Source organism: Coturnix japonica, chromosome 6 (assembly GCF_001577835.2).
Source record: "Coturnix japonica isolate 7356 chromosome 6, Coturnix japonica 2.1, whole genome shotgun sequence".
Classification (NCBI taxonomy): domain Eukaryota; kingdom Metazoa; phylum Chordata; class Aves; order Galliformes; family Phasianidae; genus Coturnix; species Coturnix japonica.
In genome coordinates, this window is record NC_029521.1 from 111,854 (window position 1) to 130,773 (window position 18,920).

Here is an 18,920-nt window from a genome sequence, read left to right on the forward strand (position 1 = left end):
TCTGCCTTTGAGACTTACAGGATAACATTTCTGAAACAGCAATGATGTTGCTTCATAAAGCTCAGAGAGGGATTTGAACAACGGTTTCAGGGGCTGGATGATGCCACTTTATCCCTTCTGTACAAAAGGGAAACATGTACATGACCTGGCCAAGAACATCTCTCCCATCTACAAGCCATAAAAATATGTTGTTGGATAAGCAGAGCATTCTGCATAACCAAAAACTTCTGAAATAAATAAGAAAACAAAATAGATCCTCAAATAACAGGGAAATTAAGGGATGCAAATAGTTTACCTAAGACAGAAATGACATTTATCTTGTAAAACATTTATGTAAGATTTTTAAACATAACTGTTTTGATGGTCTCAAATGTTTGGATGAGAATGAAACTGATTTATGCAACTGAGACTGGCCAAGACACCAATTCCAACTATGATACTGATAGTTGTATATTATCTTCATATATTGGAAACAAACACAGAAAAAACAACTTTAAAAGGACATTAGTAAGACTGTATAGTTTAAGCCATCAAGAAGGAGAAATATTGGAATGAAACATACTTGAATAACCTTAGATCGGCACCTTTGTACGTTCAGATTATGACACAGTCTTTAATTGTAAGATTACATACTATTTTTCCACACAAATTCTGACTCATTCAGCATAATGAATAGTGTGTACTTAATGAACTATTTTTCTTTTATCAGCTATTCACCATTGTTCAGTACTTCCAGGACTTATTTGCTACACATTATTCAGAGTCTGCTCTGAAGACAAATTAATGAATTTCATCATGGGCTTTTCCAAGCACCTCAAGGGTTTTCCAGACTACTATGGTGCCTGGATACTTAATAAATATTCATTAGTTTATTTTAAAAACATCTCTTGGAGGGGAGGCAATTGTATGGCTTCCATTTTACACAGAGAAAACTGAGGCACAAAAAAGTTAAGATAAATAGTGATTTTCAGTACGTATTTAAGATGGATAACCTAGCCTTTCTTCAAAGCACTTAGCACTGTGTTTTACATGTTCCAAGTCTCACTCACTCAATGAAATTAGTTGCCACTGTTGACTCTCAGTATTCCTGAAAGCCTCATTCCATGTTACTAGAATTAAGCAAGCAAAAAAGGAAGAACACAACAAGTAACAGCCCACTTTGAAAATTAGGTAGCTCTTGCTCAGTTTTATGCAGAAAGTCTGAAATAGCCTTCAGGTCAGAACTAAAATTTCTTTCTCCATTATTTCTTCCCCTACCTCCCAACATGCCACTCAAGACATCCAGTATTTGCTGTACAACATGAAGTATCCTATCACCATGCCAGTTCTGCCTGCAAAGAGGATGACCAAACTTTCACCATTTCCAGGCTTTGAGTGCATACCTTGGTAACCTACTATATCTGCAATTTCTTAGCATTTACAGAACATCAGGAAAAAAAGAAAGAAAAAAAAAAAAGAAAAAACAAGTAAAATCCTACTCATATCTTCATCTCACTTCTCATACGTGTAACATACTGGAACACCCAGTTGCACAGCAGCCATCTCCCCGTATAGCTACCATCTCAGCTGAAGGACTGACCATCAGCCATACCAGACTGCCATCCTTCAAATGAACAAATACAGAAAAGGAGTTCATGCTTTGCCAGTAGATTTCAAATATCTTCGCTGGCAAATGAACAAGAACTACAAGGTATCCTGGGATCACGTCTGGCATTTGAAGTCTGCATACACTCATACAGATTGACCTTTGTTTATCACACCAAAAGACAGCTACTTCTGTACTGTTTCTTGAGCTCATCTGCATTCCGCCCCTCCTACTCCCCAGTCACAATTCAGGAGTCCTGTTCTTCATTCCTAAGGCTGCCATTTCAATCCTGACCTCTTCACTGAGCAAGACCCAGTTACATTTATTTACTCCTAATCTCTGCTGTCTGTACTTCCCCTTTCCACGTTCTCATACCTTGTTCCTTCTTTGCAGATAAGTCTCCAGGTTTACTTTTCACAGGCTCCCTTTTCTAATTCCACTCTCCATTATCAAACCCATCTAAACTAGATGAGCATAACCTCATATTTTTTCCCAACTTTATTTCTCCATGCATCCCATCTCAATTCAGATTGCCTCCCTTGCTCCTTCATTCTTCACTCAAAGTCATTATTCCCACCTCTGTTTTCACATTCAATCTAATCCTCACAAACATCTCCACCTCTTAAGTTTTTCTTGTTCTTCCACCCTTGACCAGCCTCAGCCTGTCTCTACTAGCTCCAAAGCTACGTGCCTTCTGGGTCAGTTCTCTGACTCTTCTCCCCAGTCCAACCCACCCAAGTTCCAAAATACTTGAAGATTTGTTACTCTGTTCTTCTTTCTACACATAAGTTGTCTTCTCATTCCAACCACCTCTGCCAACTGTAAGAGCAGACAGTGCCGCTGCTCTCCCTCAGGCAGGAGGCCAGCAGCTGAAGAGCAGTATCTGTAGGGGGAGCCCTGCACAACAATAACGTGAAGCTTCATGAAATTCAGATGTTAAAACCTAAGATTGCTCTACCAAGTATCTGAAAAGGGCTCTTTTTAAAAAGGTTTATAAATTTACATTGCTATATATACTTCCATAGAACTGGCCTCTTCATGACACAAAAGTCGCGTATCTACTGAAGGTTTAATGCCCAGGTAGGGGTAAGACAACATTTATGAAACGGTCACCAGAATTTTTAACAAAACTCAAACATTCTTTCTTGGCCAAAGTCCACAGAAACATGGCTGCACCATCTACATATGGCAGATGGAACCAACACACAAGATGAACCCATCAGAGTTGTAAGGAGCTAAACGTTAGACTGTGCAACAGACATACACAAAGCTGTACCTGTAGACTCACTGAAAATAAGAAATGCTGAATATATTCACAGATTACAAAACATACTGAAAGTAAGAGCTGATAACTGGCTTTGTAATGTTGCCTTCACTTTAAGCCAAACCTTACCAGATGTTTTTATTCAAAGATTTCCAAAAGGCATATGTTTATTTTGTTTGAAATTGTTAAGTTTTCTAAATGGTCTGATTCATTGTGAGATGTGGTGATGCTTGCAAGAACCTTGAAACAAACAGAAAAAAAAAAAATACTGTAAAAATACGAATCAATATCATAAATTGCTTGTTCCAATTCCTGGATTTCTGGCTCCTGCATTTTCCACTACAGGACGCATAACCCCATTTTCCAAGCACAACATTGTTCAATATTAATTCCCTCATCTTAAAAAATACAAGACAAAATATTTTGGTCTCTGAGTAAATGCTCCATTATTGCTTATGTTTGTTAAAGCAGTGTCTGTAATTCTAAATTAAATGTGCTGAATTTGTAAGGATATCATTTTGCTGGATGCCTTCACAGTTACAGCTGGGGGACAACAGGCATTTTCCAAAGGTTAAAATCTAGCTTATTTTTAATTCACTACAGGTAATACATTAATGTTAATTGCAAAACTTTGACTGACCTTGGTGATACCAACACACTACCTTGAGAGCTAACTCTTTCACAATTGGGATATCCTAAAATAAATCATGATATAAACGCACTAACTAAACCCACGTGCACAATTAGGGATCTAAATGGGTTGTATATGCATTTCCATGCTTATCTAGAAAGATTAATGGCCAAATCTTTGCTTGCTTGTTTTTATGATCCCATTTAAACAATCTTTTTGATACATAAGTGCCACCTGTAGGAAGTATTGAAATATGTTCTAATACAACCCTGTGCCAAGCAAGGCACCGAGCTACATATTTTATATGTCCAATACAGGTTTCTCTTTCAGAAATTCAACCCTGTACTGTAGGAAGCAATGACCCTGTATGATAGTGGCTTACTTGATGAAGACCATTTTCTAAAATCAGAGCTACTGGAACAACGTTGCTTTGTAGCACAGTCTATTCAAATGAGAATTAAAATTATAAATTAAAAACACTGCATTGTTTCCACTTGCTGGTGTGTATAAGGCTATTTCATAGAAATCAAGCAGCGCTTTACTATGCTGTGTCAAATTAAACATTGCCTGCAGTGGCTAAAATGGAGGGCTTCACCACAGACAGATATTAAGGAGTGCATAACTTATATATTTCCATTTCTTTCCAGGAGCAATAAAAAGAAGCTAACTTGAAAAAGCATCTCAGCAAAACAACAGCCTGGCCTCAGTCACACTATATACGCCAATCAGTTTCTCTGTGTGGTGTGCTAGGCATGAATGGATGGGAGTGAGTAATGCTGCCTTAGATCAAATGCTGAGAGAATCCAGTCATTTCCAAAGCTACCATAAAAATGATGATGAAAAAGAGTTTCCAATTCCACAGCGATTTCTTCAATATTTCAAGAGAATGTTGTAACTATTAAGTGTATCTTCATCAAAGTGAAGAATTTCAACACAAATAATCAGTAAAAAGAAGCAGTAATTGAGGAAGCTGGGCTGTTGCCATAAACATCACCTACAACACTTACGTTCCAAAGATGTATCACAACAAGGAAATAGCTTCCTCAATTATCTCACTCACTGATGTGGTATTTCCATCCCCCGGGATATTTAGCAGGTAACACGATCGAAACAGATCACGTTAAGAAACGGGAAGTTATTTTTGATCGCTACATACACAAATAGGAGAACAGCCCGGTACACCGACACAACCGATACTCCGCCCTCCTATGGAATAATTTTTCATTGTTCTGCACATCGCTGCCTCCAGCTCAGTCTGGTCGGTCGCTGCTACTTGTGCACTAAGACACGCGTTCAGCATTGACTGCGATCTCCATCGCCGTGGTGGCAGCAGGCGGCTCGTTCCCGCACCCAGCGCGGTGCTGTCCGCGGTGCTGAACCAGCCGCGGTCCCTCTCCGCGCCGAGCAGCGCCGGCATCCGCAACAAGTTTCGCCCTCGGCGGACGCACCCGGGCGCTGCCCTGCGACACGAACCAGCTCGGGGCTCCAGCCCCGGCGGGATGACACGGCCCACACCGGGCCGTGCCGCAGCTCCCCGCCAGGACAGCCGCACTGCCGCACCGGGGGGTGCTCGGGGCGCGGCGGCGCGCCCTCCGTTCCCTCCCGCAAGTCTCAGCCTTCCGTCCGCCTTTTGTTCTCGGTGCGGGAGGGCGGCGGGCGGGGTGGGCGCGGGGACATCTCCCCGCAGCGGGGCTAACAAAGGGCCGCACGCCGGAGGGATTAGCGCGCCTTACATCCGCCGGGGCAGCCGCAGCGCGCACCCGGGGATTACCGCGCCGAGCCGCACTCACCGTCCCTCTCGCAGAGCTGGATCGCCTCCAGGCTCAGGTTCTTGATCACCTCCTCGCAGGGGCTCGTGGGGCTGCCCACGGCGTGCGCTAAGCGCGGAGCCTCCATCGCGCCCCTCGCCGCTCCCTGCTGTGGGGCTGGGGCTGGAGCTCGGGCGTGCAGAGCCGCGGCCGCGCTTCCCGGCGCCGCCCGGCTGGCTGGGCTCGGAGGAGGCGGGCGGCAGCGGATTTGTCGCCGCGGCGAGATGGGGAGGGGGCAGCAGAGAGACGCGCTCCTCGCACCCCGGGAGCCGCGTTTAAAGGGGCCGCCGCCGCCGAAGCACGACGGCAGCTCGGCCGGCTCCCCTCCCCCACGCCCTTATGTAACGCCGGCGGAGCCTCCACGCTCGTTCCCCGGCGGCCCCTCGCTGCCCTGCGCCGGGGATCGGTACTAACGGGGATCGGTACCAACGGCCACGGCCGCTCGTGCCCCCGGCGCCCCGCAGGACGGCTCCGCAGCGCTTCCACCGCCTCCCTTCCCTCCCCTGTGCCGCCTGAGGTTCCGTGCCGAGGGCACCCGCGAGCAGGGCGGCACTGTCCCCGGTCCCTGGCTTCCCACGGCGAGCAATCAGGGTGGGTGCACCCAGCATGGCGAGGAACTGCAGTGCTGCTTGCAGTGCCTTTAGTTACGCAAGGAGCTAAAGAAATGTTGGCTATTGCTAAAGCAGGGATATGCATGTCAGGACAGGGTGCAAGAATTAGTCATTTCTGCCTGCCTGCCTTGCACACATTCCTCTTGCTCTCAGTGCAGAAATAACACCCAGAGTTCACTGATACCATCGCTATCCCCACCAGTACTACTACCAATGCTATCCCTATCAACACCACCCCCACTGACCAACCCCATGCCGTGCCAACCCTGCCCAGCCTTTTGCAAGAAGCATATTTCATTTCTATCAGAGAAGAACAATTCCATCTCAGCAAACAGCTTCAGGAACAAGAACTGGGCTCAAAAGGAGGAAATGTAATTGTCTATGAGAACCCTGCTCCCTCTCCATAGGCCTCAGTGGAGATGAAGGCCTAGGCCCCTGCGAACACACTGTGCTTTCCACAAGAGCCAGCTCTGGGATAGAGCACGGCTGGAAAGCCTGTATCCTGAGAAGCCAGTGTAAGCTTGTATCCCACCCTGCAGTGCACAAAACAGTCCCAGCCCATCAATTGCTTTTTCATGGTCATATGTGGTTCCATAGAGCCACTGACAAACTGCACCCTGTGGCAGCACACAGTGTAATGTCTGAGAGTCCCTGCTGTGAGCCTGAGGTACGCCTGGTCTGCACCTGCTTTGCAGTGCCAGGAGACACCCAGCATTCTCTCTTTGCTCCAAAATGACAGCAAGCTCCACACATGACCAAATGCTGGTCACAGAGGTGGATTTCCACCCGACTGCAGGATCATCCTGTTCTTGATAAAGGATTCTAGGGACACTAATCTGAGGAAATGAGCTCTGGCATTACTGTGCACAAAGCCATAGCCACGAGCTGCTGTCTGGGAAAAAGGAGCAGAATGGAGCCGTGGCTGCTGGCCTGGCACCTTCAGACGTCTGTGGTGCAGCACAGGGAGAAGTGAGAGCCCTTCTCGCACTGCCTGCACTTTGCTTCCTCACTCACCTTCTATCTGATCCTCCCTCTTTGTCTCTCTCTTGTGTTGTTGTTTTTTCTTTTTACCTCAGATGAAAATGTGTACAGAAGTGTCAGGCAGAGGAAAAATGGAGTGAGTGGGAAGGAAACCTGAAGGAAAATGAAAGGAAAGCAGTAAGAGACAGGGAAGGAGTGTGAGTCAATGGGGAGGTGGGAAGGGAGAGGAACATGTGAATGAACACACAGACAGAATGAGGACAAACGTAGAATTCGAGAGGGGAGAAATGGAAGTGGGTGAGACTGCATTCATCAGGTTTAATTCTGGCTCTGACAAGCATTCATTCCCACACAGAAGCAAACCCTTCCTACTCAATGCTGCAAACATTCTTAGCACACCATCATTCCTCCATAAGGCTGGGTGATTTCTGTTTGATGACTGAAGGTGTGTTTAGTCTCTCGGCACTATGTTCCAGGTTCACTCCTTCCCACAACAATGTCAAATGTTGCAGCAGCTCACACAGTTGAGCTGCTTATTTGCCAAAGCACTGCACAAAGCCTGTTTGAAGCAAGCATTTTTGCTGAATATTGAGGCAATTTGCTTTTTTAAAATTACTATTCTCTCTGTTTTGTACATTTTTCTTTCCCCTACTTTTTATTTTGCACTATTGAGGTTGAGTTTTTAAGAACTGTTGGATTTTGTGTAGATCTTTGGAAGCAGACAGCCTTGGGAGTGTTCCCATTCCTCCGAGGCCTCTAATTTCTCAGCTGCCTCTTGGCAATAACCCCTGACTGAGCTGCATCTATTCACCTCCCCAGACCATCAGACTCTTTCTGAAGAAAAAACCAGTTAGTCTACAAACAGTGGCAGACTTCTGTGGAATGGTGCCACAGAGAAACCTACTCCACAGCTCTGCCCTTCTAAAGCACAAAATGAGCCAGAGCTGCCTGTGACAGCGTTTTGCAGTCACTCCTCTGACACGCTTCCTCCAGCCAACAGCTTTTCCCATCACTTGGGCGACACAGAAACACTTCTTATAGCTCAAATTGCTCATAGACTTTATTCCATTTGCTGTACTGGAATCACTTGGTGATACCGTCGATATTTCAGTCTCAAAGCATACAGAACTATGCCTGTGGTCCTCTTACCTAAAAGAGCTGTACTCTGGCTGTCTCCTGAACAAGGAATAGTACTATCTGAGAGACAGGTTACGTTCATGCTCAGGGATGACAGAGCCTCAGCTATAATCAAAAAGTTTATTCTGAGATGGATTATCCCTGACAGTGTTTAGCAAAAATGTCACATATCACAAATATGGGTCAACATTATGTAATGGGATGGCTGCCAATGGCAGCAGAATACTAGAGACAACAGCGTCATGTGTCCAGAACTGCAAATGCTTATGATTTACCAGAACAGCAACCTTTAGCACATTCGGCATTAGATAAACAGGGTATTACCAGTTCCTGTAGCTCAACAAGAGTTTATCTGTCATCACAGCAAACTTGTGCAAGCAGAAAGCAGCAGCATTTTCTAACACATTACACCTACCAGGAACATGAGCAGTGGCACACACCCTGTGCCAGGCCAGGTGCAACTGCCACAAAGGTCTCACTGCAGGGCTGCCATGTACAGCAGACAAGCAGAGCAATCCCCTGCACAAGTGCGTAGCTTCTTTCCTAGAAGCCTACTACAAGTTCAGTCCTGCCACTGTTATTTAGCACCCCACTTTGGGAAAGCCACCCCATAGCAGCACGGAGCAATAAGGCAACCGCATTATTCTTACTTGAAAACACTTTCACAGTTCACACTAGCAGAGTTGAAAAAGAAACCTCCTTTCTCAGACTTCAGCAAGAGTTCCAGCTATTCCTGCCCACTTGGGAATAAAGAAGACTTATGTCATTGCTCAATGGGCTGTGGAAACAGAAGGCAGAAAGGCTACAGACATGGCTTTCAGAAAAGGAAAACAAGGAAGAAAAAAAGGCCTCTTTTTTTTTTTCTTTTTCTATTAATACGTTGCTTTTGAGAAGAGCAAAACATTAAAGGACAGAAATATGGAAGGGTCAAAAATACCATCCAGTATTTTGAATCAGTCCTAAAAAGGAGCATTGACTAAATTTAGCAATTAACTCCTGAAGTTTCTTGGGAAAAACACTCCATGGTTTCACAGCCATTCTTTGTCTTTAGGGGACATTGCAGTGTTCCAGGGCAAAAAGACACATACTTGCAAAGCGTTGCATACAAGATATTCTTGAAACACCACAGGAGTGAAGAAAATCCTCACAGTAATGACAGGAAGACAAAAAAAAAAAAAAAGATAAAAGATTTAAGACCCTCCAGTGAAAGCCACGACTGTGCCGAGTTAATGTGCAGTGTGACACAGCTTCCTTTTCTACACTGAGAAAGACGTTGATGTATGACAGTTTGGCACACTAGGCACAGTATCTCACTGGGAATTTCTTTGCTTTTTCTCAGAGAGCATAGCAAGGGCCCCCTCAAACGCTCAGACAGGGAGGGTGATGGTAACAGCACCCTTTTTTCTCTGGGAAAATCCAAGGCAGAGCTGCAGAGCACTCCTGAGCTTCCCCCCCCCCCCATCTCTGCAGGGTGAGCACTGCAGCCAGGCACCCTAATGGCAGGCTGCAGTCCTCCTGGAAGGGGTCTGCTGCTTTCTTCCCTGATGGTGCTAGAGATGCTGGGAAGCCCTCAAAGTTTCTGGAAACTGTCCAGTGAGATAAATACAATAGCTCACGCAACTCCAAATATCTCTCCTTCTCTCTTAAGAAGGCTTCACTGCAGCAACTGCATTCAGTTCATGCATTTAGGCTATTCTTGCAAGGCTCTAAAGGATACTACTGAACATCAAAGACAAAATTCTGAGGTAATCTTGCGACTTTCTGGCGCCATGGGATGCACTCAGGAACCTAGTTTTTTTGTATAGCAGGGAAGGGAATCTATGTGGGGAAAACTAGTCTATTATGCAAGCAAAAAACCCATCAATGAGGGAAAGAGGCAACTCTGCAGATATGCAAGAGAGGGTCACAAAATTAGCACAAACAGGGCAACCAAAGTTTGACTCTTTTCCCAGGACAAGTATCAGACAGTGTCAAATGCACTTCAAAGCAACCAGCTCCAAAACAAACAGAAAGAGGTGGCAGTGGTTAGGCTTGTAGAGCTCCTTGCCAAAGGAGACTGTCAATGCTAAAAGTTTATCTCAGTTCAAGGAGAGGCTGAAAAGAAATCCTTTAGAGTTACTAAAAGAGCAAGTGATTCAAGGTCCCTGAGCTGAAAACAATTAGAGACTAGGGAAGTGTTACTGAGTATATACGTGTGCTTATCCTGCTATTCATCTTCTCTCAACATTCATGTACAACCACTGCAGAAGACGGACTCGGTAGATGTTAGGTTTGACTCAGCACATCAAGGAATTGCCCTGGTACCTGCCCCTTTATTCCCCATTCCCTACCTCATCCCCATTCATAATAGACACTCCAAAGTATGCCACATTCCAGCTGTACCATCTGGATTTGCAACTCCCAACCTACTCTGAGCAATGTAAACAGTTAAAAGGAAACATTCCTCTCGGATTAATGGAAAAACATCAAGCAAAATATCATTTCATTAAAGCTATTTATGGTGCTTTCTGAATTTCACTTTTCTCATCTGCTTTATAAAGCCCAAATAAGCATTTAGAAAAGACAGATTATGTCACAGATGACTGTAATGTGTTTGTGGCTTCATAACATTTATTTATTGCCTAATGGGCACCAAGTACTGTTAATGTTTGGCATTATCATTTATTTATTTGCTTTTCTTTAAGTTCAGCCCCGCTTTATTAGATCCATAGTATCTCTGGGGAACAACTAGAACTTTTTATAATCCCTCTCTCATCTTTGCTGCTAACCATGCTCCTTACTTTAGCATCATCTTCACATTTAATTAGTGATTTATCCTCCAAATGTTGAACCATAACTTGACCTTTAAAGGATAATACTGAGTGCACACCCTTAAACATGCTGACCTCCATTCAGATTTAATTTCTGTCTATGGTTCTGAGGCCAGCCTGTAATACCTTTAAATGAATTCTAGCCCAAATTGACTTGAACCAGTATTTCCCTAAAGAAATTCTGCAATGGGTCATCAAATGTCTTTGTAAAGTTTTGATGCCTGTCTGTACTCCACCAACTTGTCACCATTTTAAGAAAAATAAAATACATGCAGGAAGGAACTTTCTTATTACGGCTTAGTTTACTGCAGCACTGGAACTATGCTCTAAAAATAATAATTTTCACAGTCAGTCTTAATTCAATTTTTAAAGACCTGCGTCATGCTGGCACTTATTATACTCCTGATAGCTCCTCAATTCCCTGTGATATTTTAACTAGATGTTCCATCACTTCCATAAATACCCACAGGGACACCTCAACTATATTTGTTCAAGTGATGATATTTCATTATGTATTTCTTACTTACTTTTTCCTAGCAGTTCACAATTACATCAACGATTTCTTAACCAACTCATTATTCAAAGTTTAATCACCTTCCCAATAAACTTCGTGGCAAAAGTCCAATTAGTTTTAGTGGGGATAAGAACTGGTCCGAAAATTTATCTCCCCATTACAAATTAATTACCACTAGTATTTCCTTGGTTAAGTCATTTTGCTGTACTGTGCCTTCAGGACTTAAAGCAGTCTCTTCACATTATCTTTAACCTCTTGGCAGCCATTTCAGTGTATCCTTTGCCCATTCCTATTTTTCTCACATGCACTAAATTGGAATGCAAAAGCCTATTTTGGTGGCCCTCCAGTTTTCAGTGTAGTTAATATTTTACTTTTACTTGTTTAAGTAGCCCACAGTGACCAATACATTTTTTTCAGTATTTCCCAGTTTCACTGGAACAAGATACAACATTTCTGCTGGCATTCCATTACAGTAACTAAGAGTCTTTCCCACAGCCCTTTCCCTTTCCAGAAGGGCTTTCTTTGATTACTTTAAATGCTTCTGCACATTAACTTTCCTCATAATACTACACCTCTTCATTGGATGACACAGAAACTCTTTCTAAACATCCATGAAGGGGGCGACACATAAAAGGAATAAAGAAAGTCTGAGTGGTTCTTCAATGCCATCTACCAAACTAGTTCTCTTACACCTACAGAGCTTTAGGTTTGTTTTTGTATTGGTGCAGAAGATGGTCATCCCAGAATAATCCTGGTGCCTGCCAGTTTTTGTGCCATCAAGACTACTACGGCTCAGGTGATGTGGTAAGACAGGAAAGACATCATTGTCTTATTCCCCGCTGCTGCTGTGAAGAAAAGCTAATTAACTGCTAAGGAAACAGAAGGAAAATTATGCTAAATGAATGAGAAGGGGAACACCCAGACATTCCCTCTCCTTGGCTTAGAGCCTAGATATGCAGTGGGACTAGTCTATATTTCACTCACTTGACTCATAGTCACTTACTACTAGCTTTTATACTCTCTTTCAGATCTCTGATTATTAAGTACAGCATCCACAATTAGAATTTCACAAAGAAACACATTAGAAGCAGCAATTAAGAGCGGTGTTTTACAAGTCTTCTTTTGCTCTTATAGGAGTGTATGTCTGTTTCAGCAGCCATATCCAGGCAGATAAAATAGAGAGAGTATGCAAACAATAAAGGAACCATAACTTTATAGCACTGTTTTAACATTCACCTGTATTTGAATTAAACCATGTTCTGCTCTGAGCAATATCTTATCACCGTTACTTGTGTTCTGAATGTATGACAGCACTACAGGATGCTATTTATTTTCATCATTGCAGTCGTTACAGACTTGCTCCAAAACTGTTTAGTGAATGATTCCCTGCTCCTGGTTGTTACACCAGGCCGCACAGCAGGACAACTGCAAAGGCTGCTGTTAGCCAAAGGGGCTTCTTAGCCTTAGGATCTTTCCACAGCCAGTGGGAGCAGTAAAGTCCCAGACAGCAAGTCTCCACAAGAGCGCCTTGTAGATGTGCTCAGTTACCCCCATAGAAGTGCTTTCTCTTCATTTTACAGGATGGTGAAAGAGATAAGCATACTGAAACTAAAGCTAGTCTTTGTAAATACCCCCTAGATTATTCTTATATATTCATAACAGCTGCCACTGATAATCTGCAGGATACTCTGTAATGAGAAACGAGAACAGCAAACAAATGTGGCTAAAGCTGTACCTGCTGTGCTAATGTTAGCCCTCCTAAAAGCCTCTCACCTCCCCGTCCAAAGTTCAGGGGGCTTAACATACATCACACACTTGCAGGGATGGTGCTGGCTGCAAAACAGGGCAAGCAGTCATTTGTCCAGGCACAGCTGATGCCCGATGGCAGAGATCTGACTGTGGCCCTGTGTGATGGAGGGTGGACCTGTTTTCTGATTGGTCTGAACACTGCTTATCTGTAACCTGCTGAACTCACATCAAAAGCTTGTCATCTGTAGATTTGTTCTAATTTTCTTTTCTTTTACTAATTGCTAACCTGTTATCTTGTATGAGCTCTTCTTATCTCATTCACTACAGTTATTTCTCTGTTTTTTCCTTTTGGTATCAATATTTTTCATGTTTTTCATCTTCTGTCTTATTTTCCTCAGTTTTTAGGCTAACCACGTCTAACCTCATCCATCTCAGCGCCAACTTCTGATTAACGTATCTCCACATAAATTCAGTTTAGCCACTGACAATACTTTGAAGGTTTGAACCACATGACATCCACCTGCTCATTTCTGAGTGGGGAGGAGAAATGAGGTAGAGAACAACAACAACAAGAAGTCAAGCAATTACTCTCAACGTTGAAGATGTTCTTTTTAGTGAAATTAAATTTACTGGTGTCTTGTCCTTAGTATGACTAGTTACAGTGGCAGATGCTAAACAATAAAGCTGTCTCTGTGGATTTTATCAGTCCTGTAACATATTCCTAGTCATGCTGTAGAGATATAAATTTGCATATAAGTGAAAGTTTTAGAATAGCAGATCAACAAAAGTAACTGTATGAGATGGAGCTACATGGAAGTTTGGAGTTAAATCACCTAGATCAGTTCCACCATTTAGCTTTGGCAAATAGCTACACCACTATGGTATACTTCCTTATTTTATTGCTTTTAATATTCACCACCCTTTAAAATATGTTTTATAGCTACATCAAATTAATTTAGAGGTTGCACCTGCCTAATTATACACATGTCTAAAGTGATACAGCTGAAGTAATACAAAAACTGTATAGAAAAACCACTCAGAAGTACCCTTAATTTCTCTGTGCTGTGCCACCAAACACCTGCCAGAACCAAATTAGCCCTGGTATGAAGATAATATTGAAACTTGTGTGTATTTTGAGAGCAGAGCCAAATGTTCCTCTATAGCAAAAAAAAATAAAAAATAAAAAAAAAATCTAGACACATACCAATACCTGTATATTTACATTCATAAAATTGTTTCAAGTGAAGTATTCAGCAAAGGTAGACACGGCACAGAGTGACCCAAAAGACAGATGGAAAACTGAAATTCTTCAGCATTGACCAAGAACTTCTCACATTTGCCTAATAGTGCAATAGAAACGATGCCAGCGGCACTAAATTACATCTAAATCCTCCATAGATTTCTGCAGAGTTTGAGACCTTAGCAAAAATGCTCTGCCATCACTTTTTATTGTCTACCCTGTGGTTTCATTATTTCTTGAAGCTGAATAATATGCCACTATGAAGTTGGGCGGGCAACTGAAGCACACATCAAGCTAAATCCAAGGTTAATGAGATTACTAGATATAAGATCCATAGGCTATCTATAGCCTGATCACTAAGTCTCACCCCTTCAGGAGTTAATAACAGGTCTATCGCAACCACTAAAAATGCATGACTGGCCTCTACCTGAATTGCAAGCAACCCTACTGCTTCCATCACAACAGTAGGGATATCTGACAAAAACACGATAGCAAATAATATAGGGAGAAAAAACAGTAGGGCGTTCCAAGATGTGTTCAGTGTTTTCTCTCATGCTTAGGAGGAATAAGGAGTGATTACAGAGACAGAAGACTTCTGAGAACAGTCGTTACCACCAACAACACAAAGTAATAGCCACTTGGGGCAAAGCTGCTCACTCCCAACCTGCGGCTGCTGGTTGCAGAACACCAACATAAGGGGTGCCAGGAACATCAACATAGAAAAAATATAATATAATACTAAGTAAATATATAAAAAATGTAATATAAAAATAAAAAAGGGACCAAGCAGTAGGATTAGATTTCACAGAGCAGGGCCAGTTCTCCAGCCCTTCTTGTGGTGGTTCCACAGGCTATGGGAGAAAAAGTTTGGCAACAATAGTTGGGAACATCTTTCACTGCTTTTAAATATTCTCTCCTTCCTCACCCTCAGCCAGCCATGCAATCTTATCACTGATTGATCCATGTGGACCCCAAGGCAAAGTTTTCAGCACTGGGCACACTCCTGCTGAGCTTCCTATGAATTATGAGCCAGGGTGTTTAAATAGTACATCAGTTCCCCTCCCTCAGGCTGTCTCCATGAACGCTTATTCATCTTGAAATGATGGTACACTGAGAAGTCATTTAAGCTCTTAAAGCTCCCCTGATCTCATGTCACAACTTGAGGGAGAACAACGAAAAAAGGGAGAGGAAGAATGCTTTTTAAAGTGGAAAAAAAACAATAAAAAGAAACTGTAATCACAAATATTTCTGCAGTTACTGCAACTGCCTTTAAATAAAAAGATCACTCCCTGCATAAGTATAACAGCATAGCTTGTTATGTCTCTTGTAACAACTTTTGATTCGCATCAACATTCTTATGGACATTGCTGTGATGTCTTTCTTGCAGGGCACTTTGGGAAGGCGGACAGGTTGCAAACCCCTCCACATGCACACTTTTAGAGACTGTAAAGGAGGAGCAACAAATACTGAAAAGATGACCAGTCCTCAACAACAATGGGACAACTGTGCTCTCTTCCTGTCAACCAGGAACTCTGCAGAAATCCCTTGCACTGTCCTCCCCTCTAACTAAAGAGCAGACAAACACCAGGGGCAGGCTGCATTTGCTGTGTCTTATACTTTAGTGCTATACTTCAGGACTATAGCATTGCTTCTCTTTCTCTCATGCCCTCTGCCACATGCCAGCAAGCAAACGGGAGCATGGAAGCAGCTGACTGGTTCTGATGCCAAGGTGGACTGTAACAGCCTGTGCTTGCCAGCACTTCTCAAAAGAAAGGAGAATGCAATGTTCCTCCCAAGCCTCATGTGAGGGCAGAGGGAATGAAGGTGAGCGAATACTGCTTTCTGCACTCTTTCTCCTTTTATGGGAGCTAAGCAGAAGTCAGGTTTGAGTAAACGTATGAACATTACAACATGGCAGGCTGTCCCCTACACACAACATAACAATTACAGCCTCGCAGAGCTAGCTGTCCATGTTGGGCTCTCACACTTTAGAAAAGCAGGCAAGATAACAGCACGTGAGTTTCAGCGCACCCTGACACTGCTTCTTCCCTTCCCAGGCCACAGCCCAGTGGCTGAGGCAGCCAAGGAAACACACCACAGCAGTGCTCCCAAGGCTGCCTTTCCTACTCCAAAAAGTGAGCTTCAACACAAGGCACAGGTAACTTTCCATGTGGAGGTAATGAGCAGTGCAGTAGGGCTCTGTTCTGCAGACATATGCAGGTCACATGCCTCTCTGTGAGGACAGATTGCAGCACAGTGAGATACTCGGACTCTTACATGTGAGGAAACTCCACTTGAAACACACACTGCAATGCCTACCTGTCCTCACACTGCCCTAGATCCAAGTCTGCGGGGGCTGTGAGCCACAGAATGCTCACAGCAAGAACGGGCCAACATTGGCATCATTCAGAGACAGATTATTGATCATGTAAGGGCCTGGCTAGGTCAAGTCTGATTCTATTTTCAGATCTGCGTAATGACTTTTGATGACATCTGCCCAGGATTGGCAACAAGCATTGATGAATATTGTAAACAACCAGTTTCCAAATGCACAGCCACGTGCATCCTTTCTGCTTCAGGCAGCTGATAAAGATCCATTGATGGTAGCTGCTCTTTAATATGGTAAATGGTTTTGAACATTACAGCCTTAGCTTATGTAATCTCATTACATAAGGACTGAGAAAGCAAACATGCAGAGCAGAATGCCCACAGGGGATCTAGACCTCAGCACAGGTATTGAGTTCTTAACAGTCTTTTCTGAGTATCGAAAGCTAGAAAAGAGCTGACTGAAATAAAATTCACTGACTTTTAAATAGATACAAGAAAATTAAATAAGAGTTTTATCTCACCACAGAATCCTGTGAGACTATCCACTAGCTGATGTTTAGTTACGTGCATGTTCAGTCCATGCAAAGGCAGGTATCTAAGCAAGTAAATTCTAATCCTAAGTAAAATCAAAACAAGATTGAAAAGCTCCAAAATGTAATGTCTAGAGATTGCAAATGGGTTGTTCCTGGGGTAGGCTGAGGTTGGAGAAAAGGGAATGGATTCTCCTAACCAGCTATCATGGGCTGACATAAGCAGTCTGACACCTTTTGCAGGCTGATTTAGGAACCGGTGCCATGCTACTGTCTCTGTTCTCAGACTCTGTGTGTGCAGTGTCAGAGGCTCCTGCTGTAAGCACGTTGCTGTCTGATCCTAAGAAAGAGTGCTGCATTCCTTCCTTGATGTTCCTTCCTTATAACTCATGTTTAAAGTAGGGAAAGAGAAGGAAGGACTTGAACTGTTTAAAATCGCAGTGGCACAGGGAGGAGAATAAAAGAGGGGAGAAAGAAGCAAGAGTAGCAGAATGGACATTAATCAGGAAGAGGGTCTACTGATAGAATCACCAAGTCACAGAATGGATGTGGTTGGAAGGGACACCAAAGATCATCTAGTTCCAAACCCCTGCCATGGGCAGGATTGCCAACTGCTAGATCAGGCACTAGATCAGGTTGCCCAGGGCCCCATCCAACCTGGCCTTGATGCCTCCAGTGTTGGAGCAGCCATAGCTTCTCAGGGAGCTTATTCCAGCTCCTCATCACAGTCACACTGAAAAATTTCCCCCAACATGCGATCTTCCCCCTTTTCCCCTTTAAATTCATACTTATTACTGTCAGCTTTGTTTATCTTTCCTTGTGATATCATTTATCACCCTGCAAGCTTTGAGAACACAGTGTTCAGATAAACTGGCAAAACACCAACATGCAAGACCTGAACACGCCAGAGAGATTAAAAATGCCCATGGGCGGAGGCTGCTTGGAACAACGTGAGAACTCAGCAAAACATCTACGGAAAAAAAGGGGTCAGAATCAGGAGGCAGCCTGTCTTGTCTCTATTTCTATGCACAGGGCATAGAAGGCTGGCAGGTTTACAAATCTCAGTGTGATTGTTCCTACAATTTTGTTTTTCACCAGTTTTAATTTGAGATTTGAATCAGTACTGAAGAGAGGTGAGAATATTCCAAGAGAGCACTCACTAGTGTTTGCTCAAACTCTTCAATCAATTCAGTTCAGCAATGTCCTTCGCATATGTTCTAATAGACAAATTTGTCTGGTGATGAGATTCACAGAAACTGAAATCATTATGCGAATTATTCAGTGAATGATTCGGAATAATGCAACAGCAAAGACCAGAACATTAAAGACAAGCAAGAAAGGAAATTTCACCGATGCTTTGCTATATCAGTTATAAGCAAAAGAGTTAATAAGATTTCTTTTCAAAATGTTGCAATTTTTCCTGTTTCCATTAACACCAACGTGAGTTGGTGTGCATTTCTTTGGCAAGAAGATTAAGGGCAAAGTCAAGGAAAAACAGGTTAAAGCTCTCAGTACTGGCTTCAGTTACAACAAAATGTCACAGATGGAACAGATCCAAACACAGTATTTGCACCTATCTTTGCTTCCAGAAGAGCTCTGAAGTATAAGGTAGAAAAAATTGCCAAAAAGAGGGAAAGGAAGAAAAAAAAATTCACCCGATTTGGAAGTTGGAGATGTTCTTATTTAACAGAGGAAAACCAGTTATGACATATTGATCACGTAGCTGGACTTA

At 43.1% G+C, this 18,920-nt stretch overlaps 1 protein-coding gene across 3 annotated transcripts in view; it reads right to left on the minus strand.

Annotated features, from left to right (window-relative positions):
- PHYHIPL (phytanoyl-CoA 2-hydroxylase interacting protein like) overlaps positions 1 to 18,920 on the minus strand; it is a 55,009-nt gene that overhangs the window by 20,658 nt on the left and 15,431 nt on the right. The window contains exon 1 of one of the 3 annotated variants that reach the window (XM_015865993.2): positions 5,271 to 5,537. The exons of the other annotated variants lie outside the window; for them this stretch is intronic. Coding sequence (XP_015721479.1) covers positions 5,271 to 5,376 — 106 coding nt within the window. The 5' untranslated portion in view covers positions 5,377 to 5,537. Of the gene's footprint in view, positions 1 to 5,270; positions 5,538 to 18,920 lie in introns of those variants that run through there. 3 annotated transcript variants of the gene reach the window in all.